The sequence below is a fragment of the Dromiciops gliroides genome, chromosome 2 (assembly GCF_019393635.1).
Source record: "Dromiciops gliroides isolate mDroGli1 chromosome 2, mDroGli1.pri, whole genome shotgun sequence".
Taxonomy (NCBI): domain Eukaryota; kingdom Metazoa; phylum Chordata; class Mammalia; order Microbiotheria; family Microbiotheriidae; genus Dromiciops; species Dromiciops gliroides.
Genome location: NC_057862.1, coordinates 594,897,964 through 594,911,238, shown reverse-complemented (window position 1 = coordinate 594,911,238; position 13,275 = coordinate 594,897,964). Strand labels below are relative to the sequence as shown.

Here is a 13,275-nt window from a genome sequence, read left to right as displayed (position 1 = left end):
TCAGTGTGAACATTTCTTTTAGTAAGGCAGACTAGAAGATACCCTGCAACATCTATATGTATATATATAGTAAATATTTTTAAATTGTGTATATCTATATTTGTATATGTATGTATATATTTGTGTATGTACATGTGCACTTATGTATAGACATTTGCATATGCATATGTGTGTATATATGTATATGTATTTTTTTATTAAAAATGTTATTACAGGAGAGCTGTAAACCTGCATTGGTAGGGGTAGTTTGCACACTGAATTTCCTACGTTGATGATAACATAGGTTTGGACAAAAAAATTTTTTTATCATCTTTAGATTTAAAACCCCTATGAGTGACTTTTTCAGGGTGTTCAATAACATTCAAGTCAAAACTCTTCATTTTCTTTATTATAAGTAAACATTTTTGTCTGACTTGTCAAAGCAGTAAACAACTTTCAAAGACCAAATATTAAGCTAGATCAATTATTGGTTGTACCCAATGACATATCTTATGTCCTTATGACTTCGAATAAAGATTAAAAAAGCAGAGGAATATAATTTTGAATAATAACAAGGCAAGGGTCACTATTTTGAACCAAACATAATTTAACAAGCATTTATTAAGCACTTACTATAGTCCCTTTTTCAGTAACATTTAAGAGAGAAGGATAATCCAGGGAATAAAATAATTAGGTTTAGAATAAGAACATCATGGTTCCATTACTGACTTGGTTTGTAATCTTGGACAAGTCATTTACTATTAATAGTATCAAAACTAACTAATAATAACATCAGATTATACAGTACATATGACCTTTTCCCAGGGTCCTGAGATCATATGCTGTTATATTAATACCAATACAATCTCCATGCTCTCTCCCAAAATAAAGCCTGATTGAGAACAGGGTGTTGGAGATTAGAGGTATTAAAATTGTCACCACTTTCAAAGTTGGTACTATCCATGGGGCTTTGGGTGGGGAAGGATTTGAGATTAAGATCAAGGATTTGAAATAGATACTTGCAGTGACCCTCAGTTTTTCTATCAAGTTATACAATTTCATATTTCATTAGTTTTGGAATTTTCCTGTGGTTAAAACAGAAGTGTTGACAGTTTTCAGTATTTATCACATTTTGGATAAGCTGTATTCATCCTATTGTGTTTTCACATATAGTATCCTGTTAAGTAGCATGGGTATTTTTAACTTATACATTATTAGTAAATCACAGTGAGTTATTGTGGTTCATAAATCAAAGATTATCCAAACTATCTGTTACAAAGGGGAAGGCAACATTTATGGATTAGTGTAGTACATTCACTAGATAAAACTTTTCCAGTAAAATTTTAGACTTCATGGTGGTTTAGAGATTACCTAGCTCAATCCTCTCATTTCAAAGACAAGGAAAGTAAGGCACAAAGATTTTAAGTAACTTGCCCAAGGTTCCAAAATTAGTTTAATCAGAGCCAGAACTAGAGTTCAGTCTCCAATGTACTTTCCACTGTATAATGCTACCAATAATTCAATATTTTTATAGATGTGTGATTCCATTAATGTGGGCACTCCAGTTTCCATCCATGCAGATGCAAACCCTTCATACCTCACTCTGCAGAAGCAGCTGGAAAGACAGAGTGGATTGTATAATCAGTAAGACAGTACACTAAGATGATCAGTATTTCACCTGAAAGTATTGAGTTACTGGTTGGTTGTTGTCCTTCGTATTTGAAAAGGACCAAAATGACATCACTCTGTCAGTCAATGTACAGTGTGTGCAACTGTGGCTGATTAAACCAATATGAACTCAGAAAGCTCTACCACAAATCAGGAAAAAATAATCTACATGAGCATTGAGGATGGAGATGTCTCTAAATGTGCACATCCCACTTTTCTTTTGAGTTACTGAATTTCTTCTTTGCTCATAGAGCAAAATTCTTCAAAGAGATCTTGAGAGTATCCTTGTAATGATTCTTCTGACCTCCATGAGAGTGCTTGCCTTATGTTTATTCTCCATGAAATAGTCTTTTTTTTTTTTGTGGGGCAATGAGGGTTAAGTGACTTGCCCAGGGTCACACAGCTAATAAGTGTCAAGTGCCTGAGGCCAGATTTGAACTCAGGTCCTCCTGAATCCAGGGCCGTGCTTTATCCACTACGCCACCTAGCTGCCCTCCATGAAATAGTCTTTAAGTAAACTTGGATTTGGCATCCAAACAATGTGGCCAGCCCAATGGAATTGTGCTCTCTGTAGTAGGGTTTGAATGCTTGGCAGTTCAGCTTAAGAAAGGACCTCAATATCCAATACCTTATCTTGCCAGGTGATCTTCCTATGACAATTCAAATGGAAGCAATTCAGTTTCCTAGCATGATGCTGGGAGATCATCCAGGTTTCACAGGCATTTAATAATGAAGTCAGTACAATGGCTCTGTAGACCTTCAGGTTAGTATGCAGTCTAACACCTCTTCTCTCCCACACTTTGCTTTGGAGCCTCCAAACACTGAACTACCTCTGGCAATGAGTGTATCAACTTCATCATCTACGTGAACATCCCTGGAAAATATACTGCCAAGGTAAGTGAACTTATCCACAGCATTCAGAATTACTCCATTTGCTCTAACTGATGGTTCTATGTATGGTTGGTGGAGAACCTCTGTTTTCTGGGTATTAATTGTCAGGCCAAAATTAGCAAAATCAGCACAGATTCAATCCATATTCTGTTGCATTTCAGCCTCAGAGATAATTACACAATCATCTGCAAACAAAAAAGTCACACACCAGCTCTCCCTTGGCTGGTATAGCCTTTTCAAGTTAAATAACTTAACCATCAGTGCAGTTGTTGACCTTGATGCCTTTTTCATCCTCGAGGTAGGCAACTAACAATATGACTGAAAACATCAAGCTAAAAAGCACAGGATCAAGCCCACAGCCTTGCTTCACTCCATTGGTGACTGGGAAAACCCAAAAGCATTGCCATTATCCAGAACCTGTGCAGCATGCCATCATGGAACTGGCATACAATACTGATGGACTTCTCTGGGCAACCATGATCTCATGATCTTCCAGAAGTTCTCATGACTGACAGTATAAAGGCCCTGGTCAGAGTGATGAACATCAACCTCTGTTCTTCTCCTAGCATTTCTCCTGGAGTTGTTGGGCATCAAACACCATATCCACCATTTCTCAGTCCTTTGGGCAGATGACCACCTTCCAGATGTTTAATCAGCTGATTAGGGAGGACTAGGTAACCAGTTAATTCTGTTGAAGTTAGAGAAGGCGGATTTCTATTCAATCAATTAACCAGTATTTATTAAGTGCCTACTATGTGCTAAGTGCTGGGGATACAAGTACAAATAATACTCACAATAAAATTTAAATTCAAATTAATCAAACAAAAAATATTAAGTCCTTAATATATATGTTTTAAGCACTAAGTCCTAGGGATACAAAGAATAGTTAAAAACAAAAAAGGTCATGCTCTCAAGGAACTAATAATCTCAGCAGAAAGACTTTAGTGGCCACCAAGTTAAATCCCATTCCTACCAGGTTGCTGTAGATGACCTTTGGGGAGAAGAAACCTACTATTTATTTCAAAAGGCAGATTTTTCCAGTTTGGCATAGCTCTCAACATTAGAAAGTTTTCTTTCTAGCTGGCTGAAATCTCTCTGTAACTGTCATTAAGTATTTCTATTTCTGCAGATTAAGTTCAAACCCTCTTCCACAGGAAAAACCTTCAAATTCTTGAAGATGCCTATCATGCTCCCACCTATACACACAAGTAATTAAGTAGTAGAACTATCTTCTGACTTGAAAGCCAGCATCCTTTCCCCATTACAAGTCCAATTTCCCCAAAAGAATAAGACCTCAGAACTAAAACTAGGAATACAGTTAATTAGCAGCTGAGAGCCACTACATGACAAAATGGATAGAGTACCCAGTCTGAAGTCAGGGAGATTCATCCTCCTGAGTTCAAATCTGGCCTCAAACACTTCCTAGCTGTGTGACCCTGGGCAAGTCACTTAACCCCAATTACCTCAGTTTCCTCATCTGTAAAATGAGCTGAAGGAAATGGCAATGCACTCTAGTAAGTTTGCCAAGAAAACACTAAATGGAGTCATGAAGAGACATACACAACTGAACAAAAGCAGCTGGACTGACAGGATCTGCCAGGGCTCCTTGTTCATTAGGCTACAAATGTCTTGTGATGCTGCCACAAAGCATTTTCCAAACTCATTTCATCACATAACACTTTAGGTTTTGAAATAGACTGACAAAACCCATAATCCTAGGATAAAGTGGGGGAAGGGTTGGAGAGAGTTATACATAAATTAGAGGAAATTAAGCCCATTTTCCATAATTTCCTATTTAATATTTGAGGGGCCAAAAGCGTATTCACATTTTTTTTCTTATAACCCATATTCATAGGACATGAAGAGCCAGGGTTGTGCAGAAAATCTTTTAAGAAACATTGAGCCAATACACTGAGCCCTACACTGTCAGAAAAACAAAAGCAAAGTGGGTAGCTAGGTGGGGCAGTGGATAGAGCACCACCCTTGGAGTCAGGAGGACCTGAGTTCAAATACGGCCTCAGACACCTGACACTTACTAGCTGTGTGACCTTGGACCAGTCACTTAACCCCAATTGCCTCACCAAAAAAAAAAGAAAGAAAGAAAAACAAAAGCATGTTGGTTTCCAGCTGTGTAGCCTGGGACAAAGCACTTCATCTTTTTGACCCTACTTTCCTCACCCTTAAAATGGGTACACTAAAGATACCTGCCTCACTCATAGGTTTGTTGTGACAGTAGCTCACAGAATCATAGGCTTAGTGCTAAAAGGGACTTGAAGAGGTCATCTATTTCTTTTTTTTTTTTTTTTTTTTTGCGGGGCAATGGGGGTTAAGTGACTTGCCCAGGGTCACACAGCTAGTAAGTGTCAAGTGTCTGAGGACGGATTTGAACTCAGGAACTCCTGAATTCAGGGCCGGTGCTTTATCCACTGCGCCACGTAGCTGCCCCGAGGTCATCTATTTCAAACCACTCATTTTGCAGATGACATTTAGGCCTGGGGAGGTTGTGACTCTGAAGGCCCAAGGTCACAGAGACAGTAAATGACAGGAGGATTCAAATCAGGTTCCATCCCTTTTACAAAAGAGGAAAAATTAGATTTAGAGGGATTTGTCGAAGGTCATACAGCTAAATAAATATCAATCACAACAACCCACATCTTCTGAATCTAAATCTGGGGAATCTCAAAAATCTAATTTATTTCATGATGCAGTAGCTACGGAGGCGCTACTAGGACGGGTGGAGGGAAGGCGATGGCGAAATCTAGCTTAACTGCTGGTAAGAAGAGGCAATAATGAGGTCAACTGGACCAGTGCCCACCGTTTCCCCCTAGGAAGGGCAACCCCTCTATTTCGTGCTCCAGGACCACTACCCTTTGTATGGGTGCCCAGAGACCCCGTTAGCCACCGGGAGTGGTGTGCCTGAAATGCCATACTGGGCGTCTCCGAACCAGCACACACGTGTAAGACACCCCCACCCCCACCCCGCATGCGTCCATAGAGAATGCAAGGTCAGGGATGAGGGAGGGGTCTGCAGCGAGGGAGGAGAGCGGGTTTAAGAGCGGTCACGAGACCACAAACACCGGGTCGGGAGAGACAGGAGTCAGCTGAGGCCAAGCCTCCCGGTCCCCGCCCGGACAGCCCAGGGAGAGGCTCGGAGCACCGGCCCCTCCCGCCCACCATCCGCAGAGCCCGGCGGAACACGCCTCAGCCTCGGGCAAGGGCAAATCCAAGGAGAAGCTGCCTAGCCAATGGCTGAGCCGAGGACACGAGCCCCAGCGCGGAGGCTGCGCCCAATGCCCTGCGCGCCCCACCCCCAACCCTTCTCCCCTCCCCTTCCCTCCCCTCCCCCATCGCCACTTCCAACTCCACTGTGCCCGCCTGTGCGCGCGGGTCCCTCACCATGGAACCCGAAGGGCGCCTGCGTTCTGGGGACCGAGCGCGCCCTGTCCCCCTCCCCTTGCCGGTCTGGACCTGGGCTCGCTGGGCCGGAGCCTCCGTTTCCTAGCGACCGACGGGAGTCACAGTAGCAGCCCTCCGGGCTAGCCTTTATTTAGAAGTCTTTTTTTTTTTTTAACCCCAGAGACTCTCGGTGTGCACCTTATGACCCAGTGTCAAGTTTTCGAGAGCCCCATGAATAATAAGAAGACAGACGATAATTTGGCCTCCTCCAAGGAAGATGGGTGAGACCCACACCTTTGACCTTCCTAGCTTTCCGGCTCCCTTTCCTCTAATCCATGCTGTAAACTTTTCTAGGAGAGGTTCCGGGTCCCAACATCTATTTAAGCGCCACATACATAGTTCACATATAAAAATATTGACTATAAATTCGCCAGGGAAATAGACAGCTCCTGCTTACGGAGGAGCTAGCGTGGGACCATCTATATGGACCGGCCTAGTCTTATGAATGAGTAGCTGACTTCCCAGCGTGATTTGAGGTTGCTCCTCCTTCCCAAAGTCTTCTTCCTGGAGCCTGCAGGAGCTTGGCACTGATGACAGAATTGTACAGAGCCGATGTTTAAAAGCTTAATTGCCCCCCCCCCCCCGAAAATGCAAATACTTCTGGAGCAATCCATTTAGATATTTAAGACTTTCCTTTTTTTTCCTTTCTTTTTTTTTTTTTTTGGTGAGGCAATTGGGGTTAAGTGACTTGCCCAGGGTCACACAGCTAGTAAGTGTTAAGTGTCTGAGGCTGGGTTTGAATTTAGGGCCGGTGCTCTATCCACTGTGCCACCTAGCTGCCCCTATTTAAGACTTTCCTGGTGAGTTTTCCAGAGCCTTACTTGAGAAGACTTCACCAGTAAACTAGTGGAAAGAACCTGGAGACTGGGATTCTGTTCCCAGCATCAAGGAAAGAACCATAGGCTTGGATGGAAGGAGTCCAAAGCTTTTATTAAGCACCTGTTATGTATTAGGCACTGTGCTAAGCACTGGGGATACAAAGACAGGCAAAAGCAACAACAACAAAACCTGCCATCAAAGAGCTTCTTTTCTAATGAGACAACATGCAAACAATAATATGCATACTATACACACACACACAGTAGAACCTTGGAGATCATCCATGGTTAGTGGAGGAACCCATATTAAGAGCCAGAAAAAGAGACTCAGAAAGGAGTCAGGCAAGAGAATTGGGAGAGAGCAGTGTCACAGAAACCCTAGATAGGATCAAGAAAGGGTAATTGACAGTGAAAAGCTGCAGAGAAGTCAGGAGGGATGAAGATTGAGAAAAGGCCATTAGAACTGGCCATGGAAAGATTATTGATTCCTTTGGAGAGAGCTGTTGCAGTTGAATGAGGAGATCAGAAATTAAACTAGTTTAGAAGGGACTGGGAGGAAAAGAAAGAAGATCAATTGTATGCAGCTTTCTCAAGGTGTTCAGCCCTGAAAGGGAAGCAAGATTTAAGAGAAAACCTAGCTAGGTAGGGCCTGATCAAAGGAAAGTGAGTTGAAGTTGGAGAAAATATGGGCATGTTTGTAGGCAGTAGGGAAGCAGCCAGAAAAAAAAAAAAAAGGAGAGATTGAATATTGGTGAGAGAATGGGGATGATAGAGACGGCAGTCGGCTGAAAAAGACAAGATAGAAGGGGACCCCTTGTGCATGTATGTAGGATTTTGCATTGGCAAGGAAAAGGGATGACTCTTCATGTGAGACAAGTCTATATCCATCTTGGAGATAGTGAAGGAAGTTGTCTGAGGGAGGTGAAGAGGAGGGGAGAAAAGAGAACTCTTGGCAAAATTGGCCTCAATTTTTTCAAGGAAATATGAGGCCCGGTTCTCAACTGAGAAGATGGGGGAAGGAGTACCACTGGAGATGTGAGAAGGGATGAAAAGATTTGGAATAGGTAAAAGGGATAATGAACAATAATATTAAAACTGGCACTTATATAGTACTTTAAGATTTGCAGAGTGCTTTACAAATATTTTATCTTTACAACAATTGTGGAAGGCAGGTGCTATAATTATTCCCATTTTACAGATGAGAAATCTCAGGCAAAAAGATTAAGTGGGGGGCAGCTTGGTGGTGCAGTGGATAAAGCACTGGCCTTGGATTCAGGAGGACCTTGTTAAGGGTTAAAATTCTAGTTAAACTGTCTAAAATATCTAATGAGTGGTCGCCAATAAATTATAAGCTTTAGCAAGAGTTAGACTTTTAAGCATTTATTAAGGAGAATAAGAATTTGGTAAAGAGAGAGAAAAAGGCCTAAATTCCTAGCTATTAAAGGGAGAGCACATTTCTAGCTCCGCTCTCCACCAGAGTCCAAAGGAAAGAGCCCCGAGACTCCGCGCCAGTCTCTTCCTTCCTCCTCCCACTAGTCCGCGTCACTTCCTGATACCAAAGACAAGACTCCTGGTCTTGCCCTCAAAGACCTTCGCTTCATGGGCAGAACTCTTCTACAGTTAGTATCCAGCAGGTGGCGTTATTCCAATCGTTACAGTCCCCCCTGTTGTTCCTCAAGAAGCAAAATGTTTCCTTGACGGAACAGTAAAAAGAATATAATAACTATTGATAACTAATAATATGTGAACAACAATATAGAAAAGGAAGAGAGGAAAGTTTTGTCCAGAGGGGCGATTTTTTTTGTCCTCATGAACTGACGCTTTGACATTAGTCTTGCAAAGGGAGGGCCTCTGCAGAGAATACATATTACAGATGGTGTATATTATAACAGAAAGAGAAAAAAAAAAAACAAAAACAAAAACAACAAATCAAAACTGTTCATTTAAAGTCTCTGAAAGTCTTTTCTTAGATGTCCTCTAGGTGTAGTCGTGGAATGGAAGTCTTTTCAGGGGTTGATGTGTGGATACTGGTAATCAGCCAGGAAATTTCCTACAAAATTGAGCTTAACACAACTTTAAAATAGCTTTGTCAATAATCAAATCAAACAATGAAAGTTCTCAAAAACATGTCTAAGGGAATTCAGAATCTTAGTTGTTACACATGAAACATATAATAAAACAAAAATTGAAACATTCTTTAAAATTATAATATTACTATAGTCCCCCCCTTATGGAGGGTAATTGAGAAGACAATTGCTGCGATATTAATTATTAAAAATAATTTTTTATCTTTGTTTCATCACTTTTTGCATCATCTGCCTAATTATCCTCATGCCATTATGAGAAATTAAAAAATCTAATATAATTGGTAACAGATGTCAAGGCCAAATTCAACACTGTATTTATCATGACACCTGAGATAATTATGGGGGTTACCATAAAAGAACAGAGAAATGATGGGATATGAGCATTCCCACACTTGAGCAGTATGTACTGCCCATACAGTATGCCAGGCTTAAAAGAGGTGGATGGAATATATGTCCATGCCACCGAACATATTGGAAGAAACTGAGTCAGACTTAATCAGATGCATGGGATTGAGATGTCCATGGCATCAGGCATATAGGAGGGAGCATAGAAGCCAGGTGTAGAAGTGAGATGGGTGGGATCAATACTTCCAGCCATCTGTACAATATTGTGGGGAAAAATAAAATAAAATATTAAACCAAGAGAATCCAACCTCAACATTTGTCAAAAGCCGTTCCCTTGGCCATACCTTGACTTCATGCATGTCTCCCCTCATGTGACAGTTCAGTGTCTGCTCTTGCATGTATTCCTCTTGTGATTGGATGGCATCTTGGCCAACTGGCATCTGATAACTCAGAATAAAGGCAATTAATGTCTTAAATGATAAGTTCCCATAATCCAAGTCTCATATGGATTTAAAAATTGAGGATAATAAATGATTGCAAAAAATGTGAATACACCTTGACTCAGAATATAATATATAATTATGCAACAATTTCAAATAATACCTTTTTTTTACTTAGTATACAATTACTTTTGTGAAAAATCAGAACATATTTAAATACAAGTTAAAGCACAACAGAATCTCAAAGAAAACTTTTTTTTTAAAAAGAAAACTTTTACAAATGTTCCCCTCTTTTTTTTTTTTTTTTGGAATATGCTTATCAAAAATAATACTTCTAGAATCAATTTACACTTGCCATGGCAACCAATTTGCCAGGGAAATGCTTTAAAGAGTTTGATCAAATAATCAGTTGAGAAAAAATAACAAAAACAAATAACTCAGAATATGGGAGCACAATACTCCTAGAATTAACATTGTATAATAAAATCAAAACCATCTTGCAATGTTTCAAAATTAGATAGACAAATGAATAGAAGAAAATACACATGGAACAATAAAAGACAATGAAATTCAAACTAAGGAAGTCTAAATGAATGTGAACTTAATATTAATAAGAGTATTATAAAATATAAACTTGATCACATGACTATAAAAAGCTTTTACAAATATTCTCCTTGTTTTAAAAACTAAATATAAAACACAATCTCAAAAGCATGAAAATCTCTATGAAAATAAACCCATACCATTAATTTCAAAATGTATATGTAATAGCATAGAAATCCTATGTAACCTCTGAACTGATATTAATACTCTGAGTGAATTCAGAACACCTTTGATTCCAATATCTAAAATCCCCAATACTCATATCAATACCTTGCTGCTTACTTCTACATTTCTGTAAAATATATACCCTTCCATGGCAAAAGAGGCAGAGTCTTGAACTATGTTGATTGTCATTCTTATTCAGCTTAAGTTTTTCTTCTTTAACCCCTCTATATTGTCTGTCAGTCTTTTCACCATACAAATGCTTTATAAGATTACTAATTAAAGACAAAAGCAGGTTAGCAAAATTATGAACAAAACGAGCATATCTGGAATTTAAAGAGTTTTCTAAGATTGTCTCAAAAGCACAGCCAGGCCGGGGAAGGGCTGAGCCTGAAGCTGCAAATGCAGGTAGAAAAAGTTGAGCATGCGCATCAGATCTCTGGACTTCCCAGGCAGGGGAAGCAATGGGCTTGGCCATAGGAGGAGTAGAGGGTGGGGTCTGGAGAGGAGGGGAGGGACCAGAGCAATTTGAATCAGACTTGATTTTGAACTCAGGCCTGGATTCCTCTTCCCCCACTTTGCCTCCAGGTGCTAGGGGATTAAAAGCTTCTAGAGGGTGGGTCATTGCCTCCAGGCATGCAAAATTAGAGCAACAATTAGTGTTAGAACTGGGAAAAGCTGCGGGAATCTCTTCAGGTTTCTCTGAAAAAGCATGGTTGGGAGAGGGAGAGATATTTCCTTGTGTGAGTAAGTTGCTGGCTCTTTTAACAAAAATAAAAAGAAAAATAGAAAATCCACAAAAACAAAGCATTAACATGATCTTATCTCCCATTTGTCTGGTTAAACAGACCAAAATCAAAAATAGGATAATTAGGGAGTTTAAAAGGTCCATTCGAAAAAATTCAAAGGAAAAACACAGCCAGTACACCAGTACTTAGCAGTTAAAGGGAGAGGGAGGGGAAATTTCTTACCCAACCAGCAGATCAGAAGAAGACTGAGGGTTAGCTTTCCTCTTCGTGGTCAGCCATCTGTTAAGGGTTAAAATTCTAGTTAAACTGTCTAAAATATCTAATGAGTGGTCGCCAATAAATTATAAGCTTTAGCAAGAGTTAGACTTTTAAGCATTTATTAAGGAGAATAAGAATTTGGTAAAGAGAGAGAAAAAGGCCTAAATTCCTAGCTATTAAAGGGAGAGCACATTTCTAGCTCCGCTCTCCACCAGAGTCCAAAGGAAAGAGCCCCGAGACTCCGCGCCAGTCTCTTCCTTCCTCCTCCCACTAGTCCGCGTCACTTCCTGATACCAAAGACAAGACTCCTGGTCTTGCCCTCAAAGACCTTCGCTTCATGGGCAGAACTCTTCTACAGTTAGTATCCAGCAGGTGGCGTTATTCCAATCGTTACAACCTGAGTTCAAATCCAGCCTCAGACACTTGACACATACCAGCTCTGTGACCTTGGGCATGTCACTTAACCCTCATTGCACCACAAAAAAAAAAAAAAAGATTAAGTAACTGGCCCAGCTTCACACAGCGAGTTAGTATCTGAAGCATGATTTGAACTCAATCTTCCTGACCAGGACTCTAGGACCAGTATTTGTGAAGGATACCTGCCTATAGTGAGGGTCCATTTGAGATTATGTAACATAAACCTATAGTGGACCCAATCAACACATTTTCACAATTTTCCTTCCTATCTCTGTTGGTGAACCAGGTATAGTTTCCCTAGGTTTCACCAAAGCTTTTGATAAAGTATATCATTCTTTGTTTTTGTAGAGATGATGGAGAGATATGGACTGGATGCTAATACAGTTAAATGAATTCAGGACTGCTTTGATTATCCATCTCAAAGAGTGGTTGTTAATAGTTCATTGACAATTTGGCAGAAGGTCTCCAGAAAGTTCCCTGGTGATCTATGCTTAGTTCCATTTAACTTTTTTCTCAAATGTCTTGAATAAAGACATAGATTGGCATATTTATCAGATGTACAGATAACACAAAGCTAGGGGAGGTAGCACTAACAAAAATAGTGGAGAGGACACAATCAGGATCCAAAAGGATCTTGATAGATTAGAGAACTGGGCTGCCTGCATCTAAGAAGGTAAAATTCAGTTAGGATAAATGTCAAATCTTATACTTGAATACAAAAAAATCTAATACAAGATTCAACACTAGTTTTTCTGAAAAAAGGTGAGGGTGGTGGTAGTATCTTTAGGGGGTTTCCAGTTTGATATGATTCAGTTGTATGATGTATCAAATTTTAAAAGCTTGTTTGATTTTCAGTTGTGTAACTTCCAGGAATAGGGAGGTAGTAGCCCAGCTATATACTCTGCCCTCAGACCCTCATCCAGAGTACCCTGTTTAGTTCTGGGCACCACAGTTTGAGGATACTGATAATAAACTGAAGAGTGTCCAGAGAACTGCAGTCAGAACTGTGAAGGACTTGGAATCGTCATATGAGGCCCAGTTGAAGGCTCTTTAGCTTAGAAAAGAGAAGACTCATTCTGAACATCATGATTGCTGTCTAAATGTTTGAGGAGTTGACATGTGGAGGAAGGTTTAGACGTTCTTTTTGGCTCTAGACAGGAGAACCAGGAAGCAACACGTGGGATTTGCAAAGGGACCAGTTGAGGCTTGATGTGAGTAACAGCTTCTTCACCATTGGAGCTGTCTGTCCAGAAACAGGGAGGTCTGCCCTGAGAAGGGGGGATGGGTCCTCTTTCTTTTGGTGCTCTTCAGTCAGTCTCAATAATCACTTGTTGGTTAGGTAATACCAAGGATTCCTTTTGTATATGGGTTGGACCAGATGGCTGCTGCCATCTCTTCCAAC

At 40.3% G+C, this 13,275-nt stretch overlaps 1 protein-coding gene across 1 annotated transcript in view; it reads left to right on the top strand.

The window, feature by feature from the left end:
* Nucleotides 1–5,419: 5,419 nt before the first annotated feature.
* C2H2orf73 (chromosome 2 C2orf73 homolog) overlaps nucleotides 5,420–13,275 on the top strand; it is a 56,312-nt gene continuing 48,456 nt past the window's right edge. The window contains exons 1-2 of the mRNA XM_043987618.1: nucleotides 5,420–5,495; nucleotides 6,116–6,215. Coding sequence (XP_043843553.1) covers nucleotides 6,136–6,215 — 80 coding nt within the window. The 5' untranslated portion in view covers nucleotides 5,420–5,495; nucleotides 6,116–6,135. The remainder of the gene's footprint in view (nucleotides 5,496–6,115; nucleotides 6,216–13,275) is intronic.